The following is a 27,202-nucleotide window of genomic DNA, read 5'->3' on the forward strand; positions in this document are numbered from 1 at the left end:
GCTCTGCCTGGGAGGTCGAAGGCCTGGAGGGACTTTAGCTTTGGGGCCAGAACCTGGGCTGCAGGAGACGGGGTCTGGCAAACTTGTCAGCAGAGTTTGGATTTGGACCGGAGGGCAATGGAAGGGTCTCATACTGGGGAGTGACAGGTCAGAGCTGGGTCTGGCAGCAGAGGCTCGGAAAGGGCCAGGTGGGAGGCGGGGCAGGGCCGGAGAGAAGGGGTCGGAGCTGAGAGCTGATGCGGAGATTCGTCCCAGCAGCCAGTGGGAGGAGGTAAAGGCGGCCTTACTTCACCCCAGCTGGCTGTGCAGACCTGCGATTGTCACCGCCTCAGGCTGCAGTCGCCCGGCCCCCAGGCCTCGTGGGCACGCAGAGCCAGCGGACCAGACAGGGACCCTCTCTGCGTCCTTCCTGCGAGGGGGACTCCGGACCAACGGCCCCTTCCGGCTGGCTCCTGTATCCATGACAACCGCACACCTCAGTTCCCCGGGCGTTTCCATTCCAAGTGCTCTGCCTCTTTGTTCGCACAGCACTCCGCGTTCCCATTTTTAGTGGGAACCAGGACGCGTCCCGTTACCCCGCCCGCGGGCCTGCGCCGGGCCGGGGGACCCCAGAGCCCTGCGGGCGGCGACGGGGGACGCGCGGGAGTCGGGGCACGCGGCCCGCTGCCCTGAGGAGGGAGGTGGCGCCGCCCGCCCGGGAGCCCGCGGGTGCCCGCGACCGGCTGTCCGTGCGGCGCCCTAGTCCCCAGGCCCGGGCGGAAGCAGGTGTGGCCGCCGTGGGCCCCTCGCGCCAGGAGGCCCGCGGGAGGGACCCTCGGCGAGTCTGGGCCTTTGAGAGCCGGGTTCCCGGTCTAAGGGGTGGGCAGCGTCGGTGCCTCTCCCGAGCGTGGGGGTGTCGCCTGGGACCGGCTCGGGCAGGTGCCGTCCAGGTGCGCGCCGGCCCGGACGCGCGGTGTGCGGGCGTGCTCCCTTCCTGCAAGTGCAAGGGGCACGCTGGCACTTTCCTGTGGGCGTTAGCATGCCTCCATCTTTAGAGAGTGAAGGAGAGGAAGGGTCTGCACCGGCCCAATTTTGGGTTCAATGCTTTGAAGCAGAAGTGCGCGCCGCACGCTGCCCCTTTAAGGCGTTGAGGTGCCCGAAGTGTTCCGGCCCTTGCCGCTGCCCGTAGCGCCCCTCCGAGAGGCCGGCTTTGTGCACTCGCCCCGCCCATGGACAACGCCCCTCCCCTCGCGCACGCGCATTGCCGCTCCCCACGCTGCCTGGCGCCCGCTCGAGCGCCGCCTCGTCAAGCTCGGTCCGCGCTCCCGCCCAGGCGGCGGCTGACGCGACGCCCTGAGCGCCCGGCCCCGCCGCCGCCGCGGCCCGGCAGGTAAGCGAGCGGCCGCCCGGCCCGGCGGGCACGAGGCGGGCGGCGGGGCGACGCCGGGGGCCCCCACACCGCCCCCGGCCGCCGCACGTGTTCCCTGCCGGGCCTCGGGCCCGGCCCAGCCCGGGCGCTGTCCCGCCGCGGCGGTCCCCGGGCGCCCGGACTGCGCCCTGCGCGGGACGGGCCCTCCCTGGAGACGCCCCTTGCCTTGCCGGGCCCCGCGCTCCCGCCCCGGCCCCTCCCTGGCGCCCCGCCCGCGGGTGGCCCGGCTCGCGTTCGCCGCCCGTGCCCCGCCGGCGCGCTGACAGGACCTGAGCCCGGGTTTGGGGCGTCGGAACTTCCTTTTCCCGCGGCCGACGTGTCCTCCCTCAAATGTCCCCGTTCTGCGCGCCCCATGGAAAGCCCCGGACCCCCGAGCGCACGCAGTTCCTGGACCGGGCGCGCTTCCCCGCCTGCGGCAGTGCCCCCAGGCCGACCCCGCTGCGCGGCCTGGCTGCAGGCGGCATCCTTTGCCGCGGAGGGTCTGGGGTGGGGTCCTCTGTCACCGGGGAGAGCCCCCCTTGTGCAGGCCTCAGGCCACTCCTGGTCGCGTCTGCAGAGCCATTTTGCGTGCTGTTACCAGACACTCTTTACTGTCCTCCTCGTGCAACTTTCTACCCCCGGCCCGTTTACCTCTCTCCCCAAAGGCTTTTGTAAGCTTTGAGTCTGGCGGGTGCTGTCCCAGCCCCATAGGGAAGGCAGGTAGGTGAGCAGACAGCCAGCTGTGGCAAGGTACGCGTAGGACGGGTGCGTCCAACAACCAAGGTGGGGAGAGTGATGGTCCCAACTCTGTTGCTGGCCGATTGCGAGTCACCTGGGTGCCTGTTTAAAATGCAGATCACTTCCTGTTTTTGCACACCTGTGGACTCCAGTATCTGGGCTGGAGCCCAGGGATCTGCATTTGACACGTAGTCCAGGAGAGCATGCTGATGTTTGGTTGCTCGACCTCAGGTGGTCAGGCGTACCTGGACAGGCTCACCTGGACGAAAAGCTGTGGCCGCTAAGAGGGGCAGCACCTGCTGTGGAGGCCAACTGCCTTGCATGCAACCACCTCATCTCATGCCTCTCCTTCATGAGATCAAGTCCCTAACCTGCTTCCCTTTGGCCTCAAAAGAGCTGTGCCACAGAAACACCTGAGTGTGGAAAGTGCCAAGCCCTGGGCTCCACCCAAGAAACTTGGTCTGTTGGATCAAGAAATCACATTCTTAAAAGTCAGGCTGACTTTTTTTTAGACATGTTAATGTTTTTTGAGCCCAAAGAGTTGGGCTGGTTGGGCACCATTTCTGTAAGACCACCTATCTGTTCCTCACCTGATGGCACCCAGGTGTTTGCAGTAGTCACCACTCACCTCCAGGTGAGCCTCACCTTATGCTAGTTTAGGTCCCCTGAGCTGCCTCTTGCATCCCTGAGAGTGTAGAGACCAGCCGCCACCGCAGCCTCTTCTGTTCCCTCTGGTGTTTGTCATGGGTGGGGCGCCAGCACACTTCGCTCAGCTCTTGCCCTGGTCTGGCTTCCTCACAGTAGGGCCTTTGAAACAGACTTGCCAGCTCCTTTCTTTGCTTGGGTTTCGTTAGCTCCCCTCTCCCCTCTGCTTGTACGTCCTGCAGAGGAGTGGGCAACAGTTGGGTAAAATTGGCATGGCCAGTTGCACTGAAGATAAGCACCGAGTAGCTGGTGTTGACTGAGCACCAGCTTCCTGCCAGCACCTTGTCCCCTGGGTAGCTCTACAGGACCTCCTGCCCCCCACCCCCCATGGTATTTGGCCTTTCGTGCAGCGTGGTCCATCCTTGGGCTGGTAATCTTTGCTGCAGGTGAAATGGAGCTGTGGCCACACCTGTTCTCTGTCCCCTGGGTGTTGTAATTTCTCTTCCTTCCTCTGGGATGAAGACTTTGAGACATGCTCTTTTTTGATGGCTTCCATTTCGCCTTATAAGGAGCCTGTGCAAGACTTCAGTTTTCAGCCCCAAGCTAGAATTGGCAGTGTGTAAAGTCGTTAGATTAACGGCAGTGCCAGCTTCTGGGGTTTGTATGGCCACTGATATTTGCAAGCATGTCTCATTGGCTCTCCTTTTTAGCAATGCTGTCCCTCGTTTCTGAATAATCTGGTGGCTTTATGAGATGTATTCAAGTAACGGGATCTGTCCCTGTGGTAGAGGAAACTAGTCACTGCACGATTTGGATGGTTCCCTGTCGTTAAGCTGAAACTGAGCTGCAGTCTTTTTTCCCTCCTCTGCAGCATGGGTCTTGCGTGCAGTGGCACTGCTGGACTCCAGGCTGTTTCCAGAAGGCAGGATGTGGAAACTCCAGCTGGTAGAGCTAGCTCTGGTTTCCTCTTGTTGCTGTCCTGTGGTACCTGACTAGGGATGAGAGCCCTGTGAACTGTTACCATTCTGGAAGGCACCTCGCCTCTGCAGCCTGTGCATAGCGACAGCGGAGCCCCCGGGATGCACTAGCTCCTGTTTTCAAACATGGTCATTAACATGATTGCCTCACTTGGGGAGCCTGTTAGGATTTGGACATGTTCCCAAACTTCTACACCCTGAAGCTTAGTCTTGTCATTTGGCATGTTAGTTTTCTGTCAAGAAACCTTTTGGTTTTTCAATATGACAAGGGCTCTTTGAAGAAAATTGCATGCTGTTTGCACAAACTGTGCCGCATCCCTACAAACATCTGGATGACAAAATAGGAAGCACCCTTGAGGTCTTTCATTATGATCAGGAAACGGGGAGAGCAGGGGTATCTTAGCGGAGCAGCTGAAAAGTATTAGCATGGAGTTAGGGTGATAGATTCCCCAGTTTGGAACAGTGGATTTGCTACAGGGCTCATATGGTGATCAAATGTTTTCTTGTTTATCCTTTTTCCTGGAAATCAATTTTTAAAAACACGATATGTTTATTGGCCTAGGCCCCCACTCTAGGTCCTGGTTAGCAGAACGCCTCTTTCCACTGTGACTCCAGCCACGTCCCCTGCACGGTGGGCTTCAGAGCCATGGCGACAGAGGAGAAGAAGCCTGAGACCGAGGCTGCCAGGGCTCAGCCGACCCCTTCCTCCTCTGCCACTCAGAGCAAGGTGCTTGCCTAAGGGTTCCTGGGGCACCTCCCAGGGGCAAATATGCTAAGGGACTCTTGGAAACATTAAGCCCATAAGTGGTCTCCCCTACTAAGTTAAACATCTCTGCCAATTTTTATTCATTGGTCACACACCTAATAAATGCTTGTTGCATGCTGTGTCAGGGATGCCCAAACCTGTCACCCAGTTTAGAGGAGGCTTTACCAGGTACAGACTCTTGGTCCTGATTGTAAGAGTCTGTGTGGCACTGAGAAACCATCTCCTCAGAAGCACCTCCACCCTGTCCCACGACGCTGACGCAGGCAGGCCTGCAGGCCCCTCCGTGGAGCTCTGACAAAGGGAGCAGTGCCTTCAGGGGTGCTTTGGGGAGGCCAGAGTTTGGGTGGGAGGAGGGCTAGGCTGGAGCTGGTGGGGACCCCTGTGATGGGGCAGGGTCGGAGGTGGGGTTCGGGTGGGGTGGTGCCTCGAGGGCCTTGAACATTTCTAGCTCGATGGTGGAAACTGAGGTGGGAACTAGAGGAGAAGCGGGGGGTTTCTGAGGGGGAAATAATGGGCTCAGATTTACACATGTTCAGGTTAACACAGTGAACGAGTGTGTGCTACACTAGAAAAAAATCTTTTTTCCCTGGGGCCGTGGTGTTTTACTAAAACAAATGATCCTTTCTAGTTTGTTATTTTTTAATCATTTTCTGTGCTTGAGTTATATACAATGCAATTCATGTTTTTAGAATTAAATTGTAGATATTGTAGTAATGAGAACATCAATAAGTAAGATTTTCATCAACCAACTGCAGGGTTTTTCTTCATGCGGCCCCGGGCTCAAAACTGGCCTGAGTTAAATACAACTCACATGGCAGTCAATGTATTAAAAAGTGACATCCAGATGAAGACTTCTGTTAGGCACTTGGCATGTGGATTTGGAGTGCCAAATATCTGAACTTAAACTTTAAGAGTCAAATCTGTTGAACTGGACAGTGGTGGTTACTGTTTGCTGATTAAGTTATGCTGTCTCTCCAACAGCCCACACCTGTCAAACCAAACTATGCTCTAAAGTTCACCCTTGCGGGCCACACCAAAGCAGTGTCCTCCGTGAAATTCAGCCCGAATGGAGAGTGGCTGGCAAGTTCATGTACGTAGCAGAGCACTTCAGCTGCCGGGGGCAGCTGGTCTGACCTGCAATCAGGAAACCAGGAAAGGGGCTGTGGGGGTGGCTTGCTTTTAGGACTGCCACTGAGTCGTCATAGCAAGCAGCGTGTCCCTTTGCAGGAACTGTGGAGAAGTCAGTCAGTGCCTGTTGAAATTGTGCCCGTTGCCCCTCCAGAGTGAAGGGGGGCCTTGGGGAGCGGGGAGGGGACTGGCCCTTTCCTGCGCTCGGCCATGCTGAGTGGGTTCCTGTGTGGTTCACCTCATGCTGATGACCAGGGGCTCACGTGGGGGAAGCCCAGGCTTGATTCTGGATGGCTGGACACCCATGTCCCGCACTGAGTCTCAGCCCCTTTTTATTTCTTTCAGCTGCTGATAAACTCATTAAAATTTGGGGAGCATATGATGGAAAATTTGAGAAAACCATATCTGGTCACAAACTGGTAGGTCCCAACCATGTGGGGTGAAGTGGACTGTTAACAGGGTAGCCCCTTTCGTCTAGTAGGGTCAGGCCTGTGTTGAGGGCCAAGTGTTCAGATGTAAGTTTTCCCCTGTGCTTTGTTGTACTTACTTGCCTCTTGTGGGTTGGCTTTTTTTTCTTTTTTATTTTGAGACAGGGTCTCGCTCTGTCACTCAGGCTGGAGTGCAGTGGCATCATCATGGCTCACTGCAGCCTGGAACTTCTGGGCTCAAGCAGTCCTCCTGCCTCAGCCTCCCAAAGAGCTGGGACTACAGGCATGAGCCACTGCGCCCAGCCCCCTTGTGTTTTTAATGCAAATGCTTTCGACGTCCACAGACGAGTTTCTGCTGTCTGTGAGGCTTGGCAGAGCCACAGAGTCTGCTTGTTCCTCTGGGGCTGTGCTGTGTGTCCTCCGTGTGGTTCACACTAGCCGGGGAACTTCTGAGGGGGTGGTGGGAGTTTGGGATTTTGACCTTTGCTGGCTGGGCGTGTCTTGTCCTGCCAAGATGGTGACCACGTTTTTTCTCCCAAGGGAATATCTGATGTAGCCTGGTCGTCAGATTCCAACCTCCTTGTTTCTGCTTCAGATGATAAAACCTTGAAGATATGGGACGTGAGCTCGGTGAGCAGCACTTGGTGCTCTTCTCCCAGGGAAGGCTGGCTGCGGGGGGCAAAGGGCTGGGGCTGATTTGGGGAACAGCCAGTCACCAGCGGGGTGTCAGGTGTGCCTTGAAGCTGTTGATGAGTGTGGCCGGACGCTGATATTTGGGGAAATAACCAGTGGGAATAACGTAATCTAATACTACTGTGTTTTAGGGAAAGTGTCTGAAAACCCTGAAGGGGCACAGTAATTATGTCTTTTGCTGTAACTTCAACCCCCAGTCCAACCTCATCGTCTCAGGCTCGGTAAGTGCGGCTGTTGTGTCTTCTCTGTGGGAGGCGATGTTGGGTGTGGGAGGTGGTTGTGTCTCACTGCACAGCACCACGGGCAGGGTGGGTGGGCTTCAAGTCCTTTCTGTGCCATTCCTGGGGAAGATGAGGTGGTGGCAGGTCTTAGTTCTGGGGAATCTCGTCTTCTCTCCTTCTTCCTGTAGAATCACTTTAATCTCTTCTTTCGTCTTCAGTTTGATGAAAGTGTGAGGATATGGGACGTGAAAACAGGGAAGTGCCTCAAGACTCTGCCAGCTCACTCAGATCCAGTCTCTGCTGTAAGTCCCTCTGATACCGGACATGGCCCGTGTCCAGCCGACTCCTGTTGCACAGCAGTCTAGAGTGAGGATCAGAGGTTGGGGGCTGGGGACCCGAGAGGTGTGTTGGCCCTATGTGCAGTGGGGGGACAGGTTAGGTGCCAGCGGGGTGCCCTGTGGAGAGGCCCTTTGTGTGGGCCGGGAGGCAGGTGGCCACAGGTGTTCGGGAACTGACACTTACAGGAAAGGCAGCCTGGAAGGGCGTTTGGGGCAGAGGGAGCTGTGTGTTGGGATGCGTGAGCACAGGGGAAGTGGGAGTTCTGAGCATGGTTGGTGTTGGTGGACCGGGTGGTGGGGCTGACCGAGTCGTGGGTGGGAGCTCTCAGAGCCCTCTGGAGAACAAGCTCTGTGTGTGGACGTGTCCTGCCGTTTTGCAGACGCCATCTGCAAAGCAAGTGGATGAGAGTTAAACTACACACAGTATCACAAATTGCTCCTTTTGAAAAAATGGCCAAAAGTTTCCTTTGTTAACAAAGAGCTTGAGGTGATTTCTTAGCCAAGCTTGCCTTTTTCAAGAAGTAGAAGGAATCATGCGTATGGTTTGTTCACTATTGGCCAGCAGATGTGCTTTTGTGTTCTAACGTCCCGGTGGTGCGTGATTTTAAGCACTTTTACCCTTGGAAGGCTTTTGCCGAGCTGAGACACCAGACAAAGCCCTGGTATGTACAGGACACATAGTGTATCTGGGCTGAGGTGGGGCTGTGGAGTCTGGGACCTGCACACGGCCCCTGCGGGCCCAGAGTCAACGCTGTCGTAAAGGCTGTTCACTGTGGAGGTGATGCCGTACAGGCCTGGCCCTTGCTACCAGTCCCCCTGCCCTCTAGGGCACGTGGAGTCACAGAGCAGAACTGACTTTCAGACTAGGGGTGGCAAACGAATACCCATGAAGACGCCAGAAAAATTGTTTTTATTGATGGCCCCTGAGTTGAAAGAAAGTGTTCTGTGAGCATCCTAGTGGTCCAGGGTGGCTGCAGGTAGGACTCCCAGATAATAGGTAGGATTGTAAATGTCTTGGTGTCCTACAAAAGTGACATTTGCTCATTTTAAAAAAATTCAGGCCGGGCATGGTGCCTCATGCCTGTAATCCTAGCACTTTGGGAGGCAGAGGCAGGAGGATTGCCTGAGGCCAGGAGTTCGAGACCAGCCTGAGCAAGAGCAAAACCCCATCTCTACTAAATACAAAAAAATTAGCCAGGCTGGGCATGGTGGCTCACGCCTGTAAATCCTAGCACTCTGGGAGGCTGAGGCGGGAGGATTGCTCGAGGTCAGGAGTTCAAAACCAGCCTGAGCAAGAACGAGACCCTGTCTCTACTAAAAATAGAAAGAAATTAGCTGGATAACTAAAAATATATAGGAAAAATTAGCCAGGCATGGTGGCACGTGCCCGTAGTCCCAGCTACTTGGGAGGCTGAGGCAAGAGGATTGCTTGAGCCCAGGAGTTTGAGGTTGCTGTGAGCTAGGCTGACGCCACGGCACTCTAGCCCAGGCAACAGGAGGATCACTTTAGCCGAGGAGTTTAGTGTTGCAGTGAGCTACGATGACGCCACTGCATTCTAGCTCAGGTGACAGAGCAAGACCCTGTATCCAAAAACAGGTGAGCAAACATAGAAAGGAGAAACTCAGAATCTCCCCAGCTCCCACCCTGTGTCAGCGGCCGAGTGGTTGGTTTGTTCCTCTGGGTCTTCTGCTTTGTGGTTTTGAAGCTGTGTTTTCCAGTCCAGCTCATTCCTCTTCGCTCTGTAGTAACAGTGGTGCTGCAGCACAGCCGCTGTTCCGCAGCCGTCTCTGCCGCAGAGGGGTGTCTGGGGTGTCTTTGATGTCGGTACCTGCCCCTGCCCGTGGGCTGCTGGTGCGGGCTGCTGTGTGGGGAGGTAACATTTGCCAGTCACCCCTCGAGTGCTTGTGTGTAACATTCACTTTTACAAAAAGGAGTGAATTGAACATCTTGTTTGCACGGCTTTGCGTGCTTGTGTGGTGGTTTCTGCAGGATGACTTTTGGAAGGGGAAACTCCGTGTCATTATGAACATTTAGTTTTTAACAGGTGTATTTTGCAGCTTTAGAGACTTCAAGGCAGGGGGCCACTCTGCTGCCTTCCTTCCGTCGCTGTCTACTGCTTTGGTGCAGGCCCCGTCCCCTTTTGCTCCTCAGCTGAAGGCCCCTCGGGCCAGGCATCTGCAGCCTCACCCCACACTGAGCAGTGGGCCGCCCCCTTCTCCAGAGCCTCTGCACTGCTCGTCTGCTCCAGGGCGCCCAGAGCGCCCTTTGGACTGTTTATCTGAGGCGACTTGCCGTCCCCTGTTGGGTTCTTTCCTGTTGCTTTGTTTATTTCTTTGCAGCGCTTACTTTTTGGCTGTCTTCTAGAATGTACGGTACAGGCCGTGTGGCTTCTCACACCTGAACTTTGTTTGAATGGAAAAGCCAGGCCATGTTTGCCAGTGGGTGGTATTTGGACATGGTTAGGAAGCTGGAGCCAAGCACAGCACGGGATTGGTGGTGTGAATTTTGGGGGCCCATGTCCCCTCGTTGCCATCTAGCACAGTGGCCTTGCTATGAGCCTATTTTACAAATTTAAGATAGGGATGAATGTGGTTAGGTGATCGCTGTGAGTTAGGAGAGTACTTTTGAGATGGTCACAGTTGAGATGGTCACAGGAGCTGTTGCTGCCAGAGCAGCCTGTCTGTAGAGCTGGTGGAAATAGGGTGCAAACAATTGCTAATAAGCTCTCCAGTGTCTCCTGGAGAACATCTTTGAGAGCCACACTGTCCAGCATGGCGGCCACCAGCCACATGTGGCAGCCCAGCACTGCACATGTGAGCTGCTGTACACCTTGAGGCTTCAGAAACCTAGGGCAGCAGAGTGGAATGTAAGGTATCTTGTCATAATTTTTCATATTATGTGTTGAAATAGTAATAATGTTTCAGATACATTGGGTTAAACTCTATTAAACTAATTTCTCCTGGATTTTTTACTTCTCTAATGCATCTACTAGAAAGCTTAAAATTATACCCACAGCTGGCAGTGTGCTCTTGTCGAGTCCAGCCTAGCGCTTTTCTAGGTGTGTTCCCCAGACCGGCAACGGCAGCATCCCCTGGGAGCGAGTGTGAAATGCACGTTCTGGACCGCACCCCAGTCAGAAGCTCTGGGGTGGGGCCCAGGAGTCCGAGCCTTCACAGCTTGCAGGTGCTTCTGGTGCGTGCAGATTGGCGTCTGGGGACACGTGGCAATGTCTGGAGACAGTTTGGGTTGTCACAACTAGATGCTCCTGGCATCTGGTGAAGAAAGGACAAGGTTGCTGTTACGCAGGACAGCTCCCCACGGCACAGAAGAGTCTGGCCTAAAACGTATGGTGCCGAGAGCCAGAAACTCTGGTCTGGACAGTAGAAGCAAACAGACGGCCTCAGCCCCATCCCTGAATAGCTAAGCCAGGGCTTCCTTGTGCAGCTTAATTTCACATAGAAAATGTTTCACTCATAGCGTGAAACCAGACAGTTTCAAAAAGGTGTGACTTGTTTGTAAAAAGGCTTATTCTGGGTCCCATCTGCCTAGGACTCAAATAAAAATGATAGAAATTGGTTATGATCCTTAGCTCCTGATGTCGTGATTACATTTATTCCCAGTAAGACTCAACTGGAAAAAATAATAAGAAAAACCAAATAAATTGGTTGTAAGAGAAGGACCATTGTCTGGTTGCAGTTTCTTTGTATATTAGGCACACAGATAAAACCAGTGATCTAGAAACACCGTAGGTCAGCGTGCAGGGACCCAGCAGTCGGAGCCTTGCCTATTCTGAGACGGAAGGGTTGGAGCAGCCTGGATCTCATTTCTGTCTCTTTGGAAAAGGAGGAGCTGAGCCTCCACCAGCCAGTGTCCCTGGACTCAGAGTGTCTGGGCCTCGGGCTTCCTGGTAGCTGTCAGTGGGCGGGTGATGCACGAGTGGGAAGCTCTGGGCTTCCCTTCCTATGATGGTGCCTGATCAGGGGGTGTTTCGCTCCTGGTTTTTATCATTTCTTTGTTACTGCTGGCTCAGGGAAAGCTATTCTGAGCCACATCGACCTTGTCGGGCTGTGTTCGTGCCAGTGTAGACGGACAGACTTAGAAGCTGCCCCTCTTTTCACGGAGCCGGGTGGGGCTTGGTTGGTGGTGCTAGTTCTTTTCAGCAGCACATTTCGTAGCTTTTACGTGATTTAAATACTCGAGCCATATTTTGAGGTTGATCTTTCTTTTTACGGTGTCCGTCATAAACCAAACTGTTTCAGACGCCAGGGGAGAATGGTGGTTGTGTGCGTTTGCACCTGTGTCTGAGCGTGTTCAGGATACCTGCGGAGCGAAAGCTGGAGCCGGGTCTGTGGCTCCAGTGTGCGTTGGGACGTGCATTTCCTGCTGTCCTGTGTGTTCCTGAAGAGCAGGCCCATTCAGGTGAGCAGCGGTCTGTTGATGGCTCGAAAGTAAGTTTCTTTTTTCCCTCCCACTCATTAATTCTCAGGTTCACTTTAATCGTGATGGATCCTTGATAGTTTCAAGTAGCTACGATGGTCTTTGGTAAGTAGAAAACCTTTACTTCATTTAATCATCAAATACTAACAGCCTATTCTTGCACTTTTCCAGCCTCTGGGGGTACAGCAGTGAAAAAAAGAGACGCAAGTGCTTAACGTCCCAGAAGCTTACACTCTAGCGGGGCCACAGACCTGTGCAGATATGATTCCGGGGGCTCTGAGGGGTCGGTGTGGCTGGGAGCCTCCGGCTGCAGGTAGGCGTGCACACGAGCTCTTCACGAGCTCCTGGAGAAGGGGCGGTTGGACCCCTGGAGGTGAAAGAGGTGCAGCTACGGGAGGATCTTGAGAGTGTATCATCTTGCCCCATTGAGGAAATGTCAGAGTCCTGGACAGGTGAATCGGAACAGATCCCGGCACAGGGAAAGGCGGGAGGCAGAGGGACGTGGTTTCCTGCAGAATCCCCACTTGGGGCTGAGTGGATGATGCTTGTGGAACTGGGCGTCTGTACTGTGTGTCCAGGGTCTGCAGGAGACACGGGGGAGAACGAGGAAGAAAATGTTTAAACTGAGCTCAGCAGCATTCATGATGGGGGCAGGTGTGGGGAGTGAGAGCATTTGGGTTGTATTTTGGGTGTGGAGGGCTTAGCGTCCTAGCATGTTCAGGTGTCACTAGGGAAGACGGGACCGTGGCAGCCCCTGGCCGAGTTGAAGACCTTAGTAGGACTTCCTGGTTGGGCTGCCGGGAACCCTCAGGTGAAAACATGCTCCGGCCAGGGCAGAGGGACGTGTGATAAAGCAGGTGGAATTTGTAGAAAAGAATTAGAGACCTCTGTACACTAGGTAGCATAGTAGCCAAAAGGTAAAAGATAGAAACTAGAAATATAAGGAGAACTTGATTTAAAATTGTTTGAGTGTTTTTAATATATTTCTTTTAGACTTTGACCGAAGAGGACTTGGGACTTAGCGAATCTGGGTGATACCAATAGCTATTTCTTCACTGCATATAGAGTATAGTGTATCCTACGAGCACAAAGTAGATTTTTTTTTTTTTTTAGTAAAAATTGTATTTAGCAATAAGGTAACATAATTCTTCCAAAATAAAAATGGGAAGCACCTTTAAAGCTTCCTTTCCAGCTGTGCAGGTGAGGGTGTGCACTGGGGCCCTGGACGTGCACCTCTCACTGAGTTTCCAGTCTGACTCTCCGAGGAGTGTTGGCGCCACAAGCCCCAGAGGGTCATGGTCTGTGGTCAGCATGCAGGTCCCATCGTGCGTCTTGGCTAGATGGGTCTGGAGGGAGGTGACTGCAGGTCAGTTACACCTGGGACGCCTGGTCACCAGCCTGTCCACAGGCTCCGTGGCGCACAGGTCCAGGCCCTCACCTGCAGGGTTTGAGCTCCGGGTCCAGCACTGTGACGGTGTTTGGGGCCAAGGTCACCAGCATGTGTGGCGGCACAAACGAGGTCATCTGGGGCCCTGCGCTGGCTGAGATTAAAGGCATAATCCACACTTGACCACTTACCAGTTTGTTATAACGGACACAACTCAGACACAGCCAGATGGAAGAGGTGCACAGGGCGGGCCGTGGCGTGCGAGGTGCGAGAGCTGCCGGGACTCTCGGGGCACAGTCTCTCGGCACCTGTGTGTTCCCCAACCCTTTCTTAAGAGCACAGAGCAGTCTCAGAATCACTTGTGGACTTGGCTCTCAAAACTTTCTAAAGAAATGAGAAAAAATATGCCAAAGAAACTGGGAGGGAATTTGTAAAATTAAAATAAGGTGTATTTTTTGATAAGGCCAACAGTTAAAACTATCATAAGCGCAATTATGGAAAAAGCAAACATAAGTAAGATTGGAAATAGGAAGTGGGTGGGAAAACTGCAGGTCAGGGAGGAGTCAAGAAGAGTGAGTGCGTCTGTCCCTGACAGCCCTGGGCTCTAGGGAGGCAGCTCAGCATGAGGCAGGACCTCGACAGGCCAGTCACCACTGAAGAGACTGGAAAATGGCATTGGAGTCCTGAAAATACTATCAATCCCTGGGATTTATACCTGAATCCAGTTAAGTGACAGAAACTCGTAAGGTCGTGTAAACTATTGCAGACCATAGGAAACGCCGAGGCTCCCTTATTCATTTCAGGGATCTGGCATGACCCTGCTATCCAAAACAGGGGACCTCACTCGGGAATATTGTGCCAGATTCCAAAGAAAATACTAGCAAACTGAATCCAGCAGTGTATCAGAAAGTAATATTCGATGAGTGAGCAAGTGTATCGACTAATGAAAGAATTATAGTAACAGGAACATCAGGAAATTTATAATCTAATTGTATCAACAAATTAAAGGCAAATATCCATATACTTTATCGGGAGAGGCTGGAAAGACACCTGATCCCAGCAGCCACTCCTGATAACCCTTAAGCGAGATAAGCCGATGTTGTTTGCTGTTTACTGAGAACTAATAACTTTCTTAGCAGATGGTGACATGCTAAGACTATTTCTGCTAAAGTTGGGCAAAACAGGCATGCCCGTTTCCTGTTACTCAGCGTTGTTGGGAGTTTCTAGTTAATGTGATAAGAAAATGAAAATAATTGTATGAAAATTGGATAGAGATTTATCTCTTTGTAGATGGTATGTTTGTGTGTTTTAAAAAATTTAAAAGCCACCACCATTGTGCTTTTCAAATATTCACTTGTTTAACTTACGATGTGGGTACTTGGCTATGGCCATCCCATCCCATCCCTACTTTTCAGCAGCGACAACACTTGCCACTTGTCCCTCAGCTGCTGACAGACCAGGTGGTAGCTCTGAACTCTGGGCTTAGAACCGCCAGGCTGTGCTGGCTACAAAATGTGATCGTGTGTCTGGCAAGGCCAATGCTTGAAAAGTGACTATTTTTCTCTGTACAGTTGGGGAAAACATTCAGCTAGCGTAACAGGGACGGAGATGCTGAGAGTTTTAGGAACATGTTTAATAAGAAAGCAGGACGGACCCATAGAGGAAGTGAGAAAGTCTAACTGAAAGGACACGCCGAAGAGTTAAGGCTCGGGAGACAAGTCACACGTCCACATCCTCGGTGGTGGCTGAGCACTTGCTGTCCTGAGCGCATCTGCTGTCGCACAGTTGCGTTTAGAATCCCTCCAGGGCATCTGTGGAACTGGATAAAGTGAATTTAGGATCTATAGAGAAGCATAATGGAGCTGTTTGCTGACAGAATTGAGAAAACGGAGTAAGGGGGAGAGCTGCCACTTTTACGTTTTAAAACCTGAGCTGCGGTGGCTGCAGCACAGTGTGGTCTTGTTCCCGGAGCATCTGCAGTGGCAGGAGTGACGGGGAAGAGGTCATTGCCCTGAGACAGAGTCAGTGCCCAGGGGAGGGCGCATGGACACTGGCAGACCGCGGGACGGGGACATGATGCTTGGCAAGTCGTCTGTTCCGAGCTAGCGCCACTGCTGGGGGCTGCAGAAGTGTAGGTGCTCACACACGCGGGCTCTGCTTCCAAAATGCGTCTGTTTCGGCAAAAATCACAGAAACCCTGAAACTGGAAGGATGGAAGGGCCTGGCTCCTCCATTCAGGGAATAGTGGTCTTCGACTATGTTCTGTTGCTACTTAACTAAAGGGATGTCTGGAAAATTGCATACCATACTCTAATTTTTATATTTGAAAGAAGCCCTCTGCCTCATGACTGCGTGCTGGAGTGTGCGCGGAGAGGCCTGCGAGGAAGGCTGTGGGTGCCCCCGTCGGCCTGGAGGGCCGGTGGGCAGTGCTCGTGGGCGAGACACCGTGGTCTGGGTGCACGGAGCGTGTGTGGACTGTGTACAGTCTAGTCCTTGGAAGAGAAGAGAGTAATTATTAAATGCGATCGAGGGAAAGCGTCTCAGTCCTAAAACTTGTCTCTGGCTCATAGTAGCGCGCACAAGCCTCCTTGTGTAACTTGCTTCCTCAAACTGTTTTGTTCTTTTTGCTTTGAAGTCGCATTTGGGACACCGCCTCTGGCCAGTGCCTGAAGACGCTCATCGGTGAGTGCTGGGCTCTCGCTTCCCGGCCGGGGGTCTCCTCTGTCCGCAGACCTGCCAGGGGGACTGCTGTGATCTCTCCTGCCCTTGTTCTTGGAGGTTTTCCTGGAAGCCAACCTTTTCCATGAGCTAATCTTTTGTCCTCTGTCCTGGGTCTGCTCCCTTTGGGAGGAATCTTCCTCCTTTTCTGACTGCTCCTGCCAGTTCTCTCCTGACGGCTAAGTCTGGGGCTGTGTTAGCGCCCACGCAGGCCTGGACCATCCAGCCTTGCTGGGGACTGCGGCAGTGACCCCCTTGAGCCCTCTGTGCCGGCAGCTCTGGAGCCCCTGCTGCTGTGTTCGCTGCCAGGGTGGTTCCTTGGGAGACACAGCTGAGCCCCTGCCCTAGAGCGTCCCTTTCTGCCAGGGCTGCTGCCCAGGTGGGCGGAGGTGCCCTGGGAGCAGGGATGGGCCTGAGGTCTGCGTTTGGGGATGAGGAGGGGAAGGAAAGACCCGTGTGGCCTGGGCAGCCGGCCATGGCGGGTGTGTGGCTGGAGGACCAGCGATGGGCCTTTAGGAGGGAGCTGGGAAGGGTTCTCATCGGGGCAGTGTTAGCATTTGTGAAGGTTGATGAGCTTGGGCCACCGGAGGTCAGAGTTCCAGGTTAGAAGCATAGGGTGGGGTGTGGTCTCCTGGGGCATCTGCCAGGTCCATGCCTTGAGGAGGGAGCTGGGTGGTGAGGCAGGGGGATGGGCCCACCTGGGGAGGTGCTGCCTCCTGAGCTCCTCTTCCCTCCCTAGGCTGTCGTGGGAACACGTGTCCACCTCAGTCTGCCTGGCCTGCTGTGATAAACTATCGCAGAGTGGGCAGCTTAAACAGCAGGGATTTATTTTCTCATGGTCATGGAGGCTGGAAGTCAGAGACCAGGTGTCTGGGGTTGGTTCCTCCTGAGACCTCTCTCCTTGGCTTACAGACAGCCGCCTCCTCCCTGCGTCCTCACCTGGCTGTGCCCCGATGTCTCCACGTGTCCAAATTTCCTCCTCTTAGAAGGACACCAGTAAGATTGGACAGGGGCCCACCCTAAGGGCCTCATTTTCACGTAATCATGTCTTTGAAGGTTCAGTCTCCAAATACCTTCTGAAGTTCTGGGGCTTAGGGCTTGAACATGAGTTTGGGGGGCACAGGTCACTGCTAACAGGGGCCTTTGAGGTTTTCTTGCTCTCTGAGGCCCTCCTCTGCTGTATGTCCTCGTTGTGACAGCGAAGTCACCCTGTGTCAGTCAGTGTCTTGTGCAGAGGCCTGGTGTGGGTGGCCCTGCCCGGCAGGATCGTGGCCCCCTCAAGCTGCCGCCTGGTGTGCCTCGTGTTGCTGCTTGCTGTCATGGTAACTCCTGCAGGTAGGGGTATATCCCCACCTTACAGAGAGGCCGCTTGCCCAGCCCAGAGCTACACGGCAAGGGCGTGCCGTGGCCGGGGCCAGCCCAGGCACCAGGTGGTTTGCACGCCCGCTGAGTGCAGGGCACAGGGTCGGGGAAGAGGGGTCGAGGGTAGTTTTCCATCTCATTTCTCCTTCGGTCTTCACTGAGACAGGTCAGCTGGTAAGTTTCCAGTCACGCTTTGCCACAGTAGCTTGGTTGGACGTAGTGGGCACTGTTTCGCACCACTGAATCAAGTGGGCCCTCGGCCAGGCTGCCTGATGCAGTGTGACCCCGGGCGAGGGCCCGAGAGCTTCACACCGACTCCTGTGCCTTTTCAGTGTGTTTGACCGGCCCGTGGGAGTGGAAGCCCCGGGGGCCTGGTGGGGCCCGGCGTCCCCCTCGTGGTAATGCCGTGTGCTGCGTCCTTTCTGGTGCTTGGGACACACCAGCGCATGTGCATGCTCAGGGGGCCCCGGTTGGCTAGACAGACCCACTCAGGGTGCACCTCCTTGAACTCCCTCTTCTGCACCCAGGCGAGGGGAGTACGCCTTCCTCCCACCCTGAGGATTAAATAGGATTATCACGTCCTGGAATTCTGGCCTTTGTTGGCAATTTCTGGGTGCGTTGACTCCTTCTCAACTGTGTGAGGAAGGGCAGCTGTCCCTGCATCCCCAGGACCCCGGGGTTAAGCTTTTTGCCTAGAGTGTTAGAGGCAAAGATGTGGGGGCAGCGTCATAAAGGTTGGATGGAGGGACGTGAGAGTCTCCTGCTGTCGTAACTAAGCAACAGGAGGGCGTCTGGGATGGTTACCCAGGTGACTTTGCTCCTAGTGGCGGTGGGGGAGTCCTCAGTCCAGCTGGGTATTTGCAAACCACCTTCCGTCAGGCAGTCAGTGTCCCGCGTCCTCTCATGTCCTGTGCTGAGAAGGGCTGGTGACCTGCGTGTGGCTTGCCGTGGGCTGTGTTCCTAAAGTCCCTTGTCAGAGGTGCCCTCGGGGCCATGGGCTTGAGGCATCGAGAACCCTCCGGTGCCAGTGGCAGGCGAAGGTGTGGGTGGCTCCGTGGTGGTGTTGGCACTGGTGGCACTGCCCTCACTCAGACGCCCACACGGGTGACGGGGAGCGGGTCCTGTCTCTCCTCCCGGCAGAGCCGCCGGCACCGACCCAGTGTCAGCCTGTCTGTTTTCGATGCAGATGACGATAACCCCCCAGTGTCTTTCGTGAAGTTCTCTCCGAACGGCAAATACATCCTGGCTGCCACGCTGGACAAGTAAGTGCAAGTAAGGTGGCCTCCCTGCTAGGGACGCCTGTCCCTTCCCAGCAGGAGACCTTGGAGAGGGCGCTGCTCTTGGTACCAGATCCGGACTCCTGCTGGAGCCCAGGCTGCAGGGATGTGGGCTGGTAGGCTGGAAGGAAGGCCCCCGTCCGACCGCTGGTGGCTGGATTTGTGGTCTGAAGAGGATCTGGGATGACCAGGGGTGGGCACAGCCTTCCTGCGTGGAGGACCGGGTAGGACGGGTATCCTGGAGGTCCTTTCTGATTCTGACCTCTGAGCACCTCAGTTTTACCTGTGACAAAACTATGGGACAGAGTTTTGGTTGTGTAAACTGTCACCCTCCCGGGTGGCCATTCAAGCCCTGGCCTCTCCCCTTGGGGGCCCTGTGAGGCCACCGTGCTGCAGCTTCTCTGAGGGCCGCGTGGTCGGCCTTGTCCCTGGCCAGCCCCTGGAGGTCGGGGCAAGTTCCTGCCCCTAGGATGAGTAGAGTGTTGGAGACGTCTATTCTGCATGTTTCTGGAATCAGGACGACTTCCATGTCCTTGTGAGGCTGACCATGGACTGATTTAGAACCACAACACCCAGCTGCTTCCTTTTTAAAAGTCTATCTTTGCTTGTCGTTTAATATGTGAAACTCTTTAGTTTCAAAGTGTAGACTGAAAGAAATTAAAACTCACCCCAGAATATGGCATTTTGACATGCTGGACTGACTAAAGGAGCCGCGAGGTCTCTGATCTCCCCACACCGTCACCTCTCCCCACGTGGCTGCTGCCTTACCTGCCTGAGATCCAGACCCACCGGGACAGAAGTTGTTCTTTTCTCCCCTCCCCGTGACACCAGGAATGTGACCACACCTGAGCAGACTCTTTAAGAAGATAATGTCCCATCTCTCAGACGCGTTTAAATAGTCCCACAGGGGGGACTATTCCCCCCTGTTCCCCACCCATTTGTCCTCCCTAGTATTCTTTTACTGCCCCTCAGCAGGATTCCTCTTTCCTTCCCATTACTCATTTCATCCAAAAGTTGTATAAGCTTCTGAACGCTGCGGGGAGTTGAATCTTCAGAATCTTCATTTTCTGGGGGCTTCTGTGTAGGGATGTTAAAATAAATTTTATAATTTTTCTCTTACTAAAAAAAAAGTCTGTCGTTGAACTACAAATATTTGGGGTTCTTATGTCATGTTCTTGGATGTCATCAAGTCACTGGACTTTGTGGACCTGGGGGGCCCGACCTGCTGTGCTGGGGACCCTCACTTTGATGGGGAAGGAGGTTCCAGCCCCACTGGCCTTGCACCTGACGCTGGGGGTTGCTGCGATGTGGGGGCAGCAGAGTGGGGTGCAGTGGTGAGGGATGCCCCCGGAAGCGACTGCTCACCCCCTCTCTCTGTCTTCCAGCACCCTGAAGCTCTGGGACTACAGCAAGGGGAAGGTGAGCTCCCACGAAGGCGCGATCGTCATGGAGGCCTGGGCCTGTGTCGCGTCACAGCCGTGGCAGTAGCAGAGCAGACTCCCGGCAGCCCCGCAGGAGGGAGCTGGGAAAGCCGCCCCCACTGAGTTGGTTTGGTGCAGATTTCTGAAAGGCCTGGGCTCTTGCACATTGCCAGTCTGCAAGTCAAAGCGTTGACTGTGTGGGCTTTGTAGCCGTGTACATTTAGAGTAATTTTCAGAACCAGTTAGTGGTAAAGTGCCCGAACTTAGAACGTAGAATTATCCAGCACGCAGGGCAATAGTGACCTGTGACTCGCCTGTCCCCTGCCGTTGCAGTGCCTGAAGACCTACACTGGCCACAAGAATGAGAAGTACTGCATATTTGCCAATTTCTCCGTCACTGGTGGGAAGGTGAGTTTCCCCCACCCGAGAAGCTTCTCACACCTTCCCAACTCGTGAGCGGTCACACCCGATGGGGGTTGTTGCTTTATACTCGCAGAGAGGCCTTTCTGTGCCCACAAAACAGTCGTTTTCTGTTTTAACCAAACTGAAGTCACACCGTGCCAAGTATTGGCGCTGCTTCGGCTGCGTGTGTCGGGGACACCTTCTCCCTCGATCTGCCTCACTGTCTGCAATGGAGACGAGATTCTGCCGTCAGGCTGTGCTAGAGTGGGGTGGCTGGCACATTCCTTGCCAGTCGGGAGTGACGCGCTGGCTCTGAGGCTGCTGCCCGCCTCCCCTCCCAGCCCCTTCCTGCCCCGGGGTGGTCGGTGGGGGGAGTGCATTTTCCTGCCCACCGCTTGGTCTCAGTGCTCTTCTCTCACTTTTATCCTCAATCGAGGGGATTGACTAAGAGTAGGGGTGACACTTGGCTGAGATATGAGTGACAAAGTCAGAAAATGGTAATTTGGGAAAACATCCTCTGGCCTGGCTGCTTTTCTGGTGGCAGGTGGGTCTTGGCCATCTGAGTGTGGCCAGGCGTGGGGAGAAGGGAGCTTCAGGCTGGGCTGGAGCCGAGTGGGGCTTTTGTTTGGGTTCACAGAGCGGGGTGAGGACTGTCTTGGGGTTCTGGCCCCTCTACACGTGTGGACTCTGACCTGGCTTTTCTCGTCCCATCCTCCCTGCCGTGGCCCAGTGGATCGTGTCTGGCTCGGAGGATAACCTGGTTTACATTTGGAACCTTCAGACAAAAGAGATTGTACAGAAATTACAAGGCCACACAGGTGAGCGCCTGCGTCGTAGGAGCCACATGCCACTCGCTGGTTTTGTGGTGGCTCATGAAGAAAGTTGTTGGTGTGCCACCTGCTCCCTCTTCCTCCTCAGCCCTCTGGTGGCCCTGGAGGGGCACTGCCCATTCTGGAGCCTGCTGCCAAGTGCCCTTGCCCAGGGTCACCGGGCAGGTCCTGACTCAGCCTGGCTCCTGGCTTCCCCCTCCTTTACGGGTCCTGCCAGGTGTCCTGGTCCGGAAAGTGCTCTGCGCCTGCCCAGGTGGGCGAGGTCATGCCTAGCTGTTTCCTCCGCCAGGGACAGGGAGGCCACCCGCGCCCTGTCCTGGAGCCTCGGGCTCTTTCAGGGCCGCTGGTTCCCATCCCCAGGCAGGTCCTGGCTTCACGAGGCTGGGTGGGCGCCTGCCGATCCCCGGTCCTGGCTGCCCTCGAAGGCCGCTGCTGCCTCCTCACTGCCTCTCCCTGAACTGGCCCTTCCCTGGGGTCGGTGAGGGCAGGGGCGCTGCAGCCCTGTGGGATTCTAGGGCAGTGCTGCTCTCCTTGCCTGAGATGAGCAGCTCCACCCAGGCTGGGAGGGGACTGACATCCTGGGGCCACTGGGCACCCTCCATGTTGGGCCTGGGCTGCTGCCACCTCCTTCACTCTTGCAGGAGACAGCGCTGCAGTTTATGGAAAAGCTGGCTGACCTCACGTGCCAGCCTGTTAGATAGGATGTCCCTGCTGAGGGGGTGGACGTGCCTTTGAGGGACAGACGCAGCCCCGCAGGGTGCTTTGGGGGCTAGCAGTGGTGGGAGGCGGTGGGAGTGGGTGGCCCTGGGTCTAGCTAAGAGAGGGGCATTGTCCACAAAGAACTGAGGACCGTAGTGGGTCTGTTGCCCCCATGGGGTGGGGTTCTGAGCCGGTGGTGCTGCAGAGCGCCTCCCTGTGGGCACCGTGGCTGGTGCTGCCTTGCGGCCTTGCCGCCCAGCTGTCCCACACTTGGGCCTGGTTCCTGCCCCGCCCTCCAGGCTGCCTGAGCGGAGCAGGAGGTGGGCGGCGATGCTCATTGCTGCCCGGAAACCACCTCGTGGTGCAGGGTGGTCAGGGCTGGGTGAGGCCTCGTCCTCCTGGGGGGCAGTTGGGTGGCGCCCCCCAAGGCGAGGGGAGCACTCTTGACGGTCTCCTTCTTTTCAGATGTTGTGATCTCCACAGCTTGTCACCCGACAGAGAACATCATCGCCTCGGCTGCACTAGAAAACGACAAAACAATTAAGCTGTGGAAGAGCGACTGCTGAGTCCTTGGCGCCACACGACAGACTGTCAGGAAGTTGACTTGGATTGGCAAGAAAAGTGGGTGTCAAGGGGCCCCCGGGTCTGGCCCGGGGATCTGGGCGGGGCCTGACGTGAGCCGCCGCCTCCTTGAAGATGATTTGGCCGCAGGGAAAGTGTGGATGACCAGAAAGTTCTAAAAGTTGCTGGTGACATTTCTTGCCAATTCGCTAACACTGTCTAGGGAGGTGTTCCTACTCTGTATCGTGTTCACACAAGAGTCAAGAAAAATTTTTAATTTTTTATTACAAGAAGGTGAAGTTCAATTTATGATGAGTTGTGTTTTTTCCAGTAAATGTTCTGTATCTTTGATATTCTCCGCCCCAGTGCGCCCGCTGTGACCCGTCTCCACCACCCGGCTCTGGCCTGCCGGCCTCTGCCGCCCTGTCTCCGTGGCCTGGCCCTGTCTGTCCGGTAGGTGCTCTGAGACGCGGCTCCCGCCTGTAGTGGTTCCCGGCGTATTTTCAAGTCTTTCTGGAAACACAGCGTTGTAAGATTATTTGTGTAGAGCCTTGTGTGTCCTGGGAGTGCGTAGTTCGTGCGCTGACAGCGTGGAGCTTGCAGTGTCCCCTGTTTGTCTCACCGATGTTCATACCACGGGCAGCACCACAAGCTGTAATAAAAGGAGGGATTTTGTGAACGGTGTGGCACCTGCGTCCTCATGCGAAGCGTGTCCGCACTTGGCCTTTTTAGAGAACGTCTCACAAGGGGCAGGAGGCTGGAAGGATTTCTCAAAAGGCGGATGCCCTGGCTGGTGCACTCACCCTCACTCTCAGGAGGCCTTTCCCTGCGGGGTCACGGTGGATAGGTAGTGGGGTGGCAGGAGCAGGGGGTGTCCCAAGGAGCGAGGCTGCTCAGTCCCCCTCGGGAGCCTTGGAGGCAGCCCCAGTGCAGGAGGCTCCCGGGTCCCCACGTCCAGGTCTGACTCCTGCTGGCCCGGGTCCAGTGCTATCTCTGGGCGGCCCCTGTGGGGGTTGGGTGTTCTTCACAGCCTGCCCTGCCTGCCCCCACCCGCCCTCTGCTCCTGCTGGGGCCTCCTCTGCGTCGTGCTTCTTGGTGCTCAGGGCTGGGCGGTGGTGGTGGCCCTGCTCACTGCACAGCGGGGTTGCAGCTGCCGCCCACCCGCGGGGGTGTGGCCCGAGCCCGACTCTGCTCACAGAGACTTTGCAGTGGAGGCTGCTGTGCGCAGCCAGGAGGGTGGCTCTGTCCCGCTGGCACCGCTGGGTGGGCCACTGGCACCTGGAAGGCAGTCAGTTCCGGGTCTGCAGATGGCACCGGCCTCAGCCAGCAGCTCCGCCTCGTCAGGGCCTGGAGTCCACGGTCGGGTTCTGGGCAACCCCGTCGGCCTTCAGTGGGACGGAGCGAGTGGGGCCCTGGCCAGGCCTCCTGGGGATCCTCTGGTGGCACAGGGTTAGGAAGCCCATCGAAGTCCTGTGGAAATAAGCTGCTGGCAGTTTCCCCAGACCCGCCTTTTGGAAGTAGGTGTGTAAATGAGTTAACTGAGAAATGAATTGCTACAGCAGCATGGGTTGGGTTTTGTCCTTCGCACTCAGGGTCTGGGCCCTTGCGTTTGCAGCCTGTCCCAACAGACACGGGAAGGTCCCCGAGTCAGTCTCCGTCACCCAGCTCCGGGACTTCCTAGGGGACCTTGAGGTTCTTCCAGCTTGGTTTGCTCTCGTGTCAGCTGACTCCCAGGAGGGGAAGGGGCGTGCTGCTGAGGGCTGTATCCCTGAATATAGTTTATTTTTTCTACATATGAATTCTCTGTTGTAGATTTATGTAAAAATACATTCTCTTTTTGAAAATAAAGATTTTCATGTCTTCTAATTTTGTTTCCTAAGAATTGCTTAACATTCCCAAAACGTAGCTGTCACTTTGGGGAGGGAGGGTGATTGCATGGGGCTTTATCCTAGGGGTGGGGCGGGCAGTGTCACCAGTGCCGTGGTGCTTTGTGAGAAAGTCCTGAACTTATTCACAGTAAACTTTTTGTAAAGTTCTACATTCTTGCTAAGCACCGACAACGTGAAGCAGGCGGCCAAAATACTTCCTCCTGCCACCGGTGTCTCAGGGAACGTCTTTTACTGTGCTCGTTAGAGACAAGCTGACGGAAGCTTTCCAACACACCCATGGGTCCCTGTCCCCACTGCAGGGACTGTGACATGCTGTTTCCAGTGCTCTGCCATGATTTTAGCACAAATCCCAGACATTTTGTCGTGTAAGCAGTGGATTCATGGTATCTCTGAGGGAAAGTCTCCAAAATTTTGATGGCCACAATACTGTTTCATACCCAAGTTCTTTAAATATCCGATATTCCCAGCTGTCCTAGTATCTTTTTAAAATGTGTGTGTACACATACATACAGGATACATACGTATGAAATGCGTCTATGTGTGCTCATGTCACACATTCACATGTACACAAGTGCATGAGTACATGCATACCTATGTGCAACATACACTACACATGCAAGGCATGTACACATGCATGTGAACATGTGTGCTTGCATGTACATGTGTGCATGCCTATGTACACGGTTAGTTTAAGATCCAGACAAGGTCTTCACCCACACCTGGTTGGTTTGTCTCCAGCCTTTTAAAGTCTCCAGTTTCTCCATTTTTTTTCCCTAGCATTTATCTGTTGAAACAGTGATTGATCCTGTAGACTCCCTGGTCTGGATTTTGCTGAGTGTCTCTGGGGGGCTGTCTCCTGTGTCCCCTGTAACTGGGCAGTGAAAGCTGGTGGCCACCAGACTGAGGCTCCACGTATGACTCAGAACACTCAGCAGGTGGTCGTGTGTGCGTGTTCAAACAGTGGAGTCATTGACCAGATTGGTTTTATTTAATTTGATAAACATCTTTCGAGGTCCTTAGCTGAGCCCTGCGTGTACAGGAAACATGCCCAGGGCAGGGTGCATGTATGTAATTTAGGAAGCAGGCTTGTGTGCTCCATCTGGGCATGTCCTACTCTTCAGCCTGCGCAGGAAGTGTGGCTGGACTCACCGTCCACGGCAGGAGTACCTTAGGGTCAAGGGAAGGTTCCAGTAAACAGGAAGGGCTCTCTGCTGAGCCGCCAAGGAGAACAGAGATTCAGGGGGGGAGGAGAGTCAGGCACTGCCACCCAGAGGAAGGGACAGTGGATACTGAAGCCTGAACAGAGCGACACCCACCCCCGAACCCAGGGCAGCCCTGAGTTCTCACTGCCTAGCCTGGCAGACTCTATTGTAGTAGATAGAGGTGAGATTTTGACTCACACGAATATGAGTGCTCAGCAAAGACTTCATGTATAAACTCAGTGAGGGAACCTGCAAGGTGTATGTTACCGCCAGTTTCAAGTACCACACTTTATACAAATTGCAAATAGATCCTCAACTGGCAAAAATGGTCAAAATACATCAGGCACCATCGGTTTCATACAATTGACACGTAAAATAGCAAGCAAGCCAGGGTGGAGAGGAGATGGAATGGTGCCTTAGACCGATGACCAGGGATTTTTGTTTTCATATTTCAAGGTCTCCCGATTTCTCCTGATGGACTCTTCTGTCAAAAGGTTCGCGTGCAGGAAAAGGGAGGGTTCAAATAAGGCCTTTTGGAGTGGAGATAACCAGAACATGGGATGACCCCGAGGGAAGGGGCCTGTGTGTGCTTGCTCGGCGTGTGAAGGGCGCGGGCCCGTCCCCGGGGCCCGGGCTGTGGCTGATGAGAGGCAGCCATCGCTGCTGGCAGGGCTCCACCTGTCCAGGTGCTGGGGTGCAAGTGCACGGTGCAGTGCCAAGAAGGGGAGGTGGCAAGCGCAGACTTCGTGAAAAACCCCTCACAACCATGAGCTGGCGCACCTGTGCGCACACCCTGTGCACGCAACGCATCCGCACGATGCACGGGCACCTGTACACACACACACACACCTGTGTCCGCGCAGTGCACGTGCACGCAGTGCAGCAGGGGAGAAAAAAAAAAAAAAAAAAAAAACGATGGTTAGATGCCACGAAGTAGGTGGCAATGCCTTAACCGTATGCGTGTTGTACAGGCCCGAGAGCCTCTTCCATCCTTGTCAAGGGGAGTGCTAACCTTCTCTCCTTTCATACAACACGCCTCAGCTGCCTCCCGCACATCTTTTATGAGCCGATATTTGGTTCGCCTTTCGGTGACGGTGATTTCCTGCCGGCCATCCAGAAGCACACTCGTGGAAGCACCTGAATCCACTAGGACATCACAGCTGTTCACATTCGATCATATTTGTTAATTTGAAAGATAAGAAAAAAAAAACCTATCTTTTTCACCTATAATGTATTCATAAAACCAGCCAATCAGAGACTGAGGGAAACAACCTAAAGTCCCGAGCTTCCCTCGGAGAGGCAGATTCCTCCGGAAACAAAACCTGGCGGACACGCACTTCCTTTGGCGACACGTCTTGCGGATGGCGGGAAGAGGAGCAGGACTGTCTGAGGAAGCGGAAGTGGCTAGTAACGAATCAGAGGGCGAAGACCGGAAGATCCGCTCCACGGCCTTCCGGACGCGGCCCTGCGCTCGGAACTGTGGGTGCTGGGGCGCGCCGCCATGGCCTGCGCATGCTCCATGCGGCCTGGGACTCGGGTTCGAGCCCGGCGCGGCCGCGTCCCTGCCGCACGCCTCGGGCTCCAGGTCACAGCGCCCCTGCTGGCGCCTCGGGCCGCCGCGCGTTGGGGGACGGCGGGCCGGCTCCCTGCGCTCGCGGGGCGGAACCCACGGAGGCCTGTCCCAGCAGCCCGCGG

At 55.0% G+C, this 27,202-nt stretch overlaps 1 protein-coding gene and 1 non-coding gene across 3 annotated transcripts; one reads left to right on the plus strand and one right to left on the minus strand.

The window, feature by feature from the left end:
• The first annotated feature begins 1,306 nt into the window (after positions 1 to 1,306).
• Positions 1,307 to 23,095, plus strand: WDR5 (WD repeat domain 5). Of its 2 annotated transcripts, XM_045562304.1 has the most exons (14): positions 1,307 to 1,369; positions 4,310 to 4,474; positions 5,495 to 5,603; positions 5,987 to 6,060; positions 6,610 to 6,699; positions 6,894 to 6,983; positions 7,202 to 7,285; positions 11,809 to 11,864; positions 15,782 to 15,828; positions 18,413 to 18,488; positions 19,889 to 19,922; positions 20,258 to 20,332; positions 21,057 to 21,144; positions 22,321 to 23,095. In XM_045562304.1, exons 2-14 carry the CDS (start codon positions 4,394 to 4,396, stop codon positions 22,419 to 22,421), a joined length of 1,005 nt encoding a protein of 334 aa, XP_045418260.1. In that variant the 5' UTR covers positions 1,307 to 1,369; positions 4,310 to 4,393; the 3' UTR covers positions 22,422 to 23,095. The 2 variants fall into 2 exon arrangements, with proteins under 2 accessions (XP_045418260.1, XP_045418261.1); XM_045562305.1 differs by lacking the exon at positions 1,307 to 1,369 and having other exon boundaries at positions 4,240 to 4,474.
• Positions 23,096 to 26,414: 3,319 nt separating this feature from the next.
• LOC123646797 lies at positions 26,415 to 26,541 on the minus strand. The gene has a single exon (XR_006738046.1). It is a non-coding gene; the product is annotated as a U6atac minor spliceosomal RNA (small nuclear RNA).
• Positions 26,542 to 27,202: the final 661 nt, after the last annotated feature.

This window comes from Lemur catta, chromosome 10, assembly GCF_020740605.2.
Source record: "Lemur catta isolate mLemCat1 chromosome 10, mLemCat1.pri, whole genome shotgun sequence".
Lineage (NCBI taxonomy): Eukaryota > Metazoa > Chordata > Mammalia > Primates > Lemuridae > Lemur > Lemur catta.

What these genes read in the sequence shown, in the direction of transcription:
- WDR5 (XM_045562304.1), top strand. Translation starts at nt 4,394, where the DNA reads ATGGCGACAGAGGAGAAGAAGCCTGAGACCGAGGCTGCCAGGGCTCAG. An exon ending in CCTCTGCCACTCAGAGCAAG is followed by an intron (nt 4,475 to 5,494) that starts GTGCTTGCCTAA and finishes TCTCTCCAACAG; the next exon opens with CCCACACCTGTCAAACCAAA. An exon ending in CCATATCTGGTCACAAACTG is followed by an intron (nt 6,061 to 6,609) that starts GTAGGTCCCAAC and finishes TTTTCTCCCAAG; the next exon opens with GGAATATCTGATGTAGCCTG.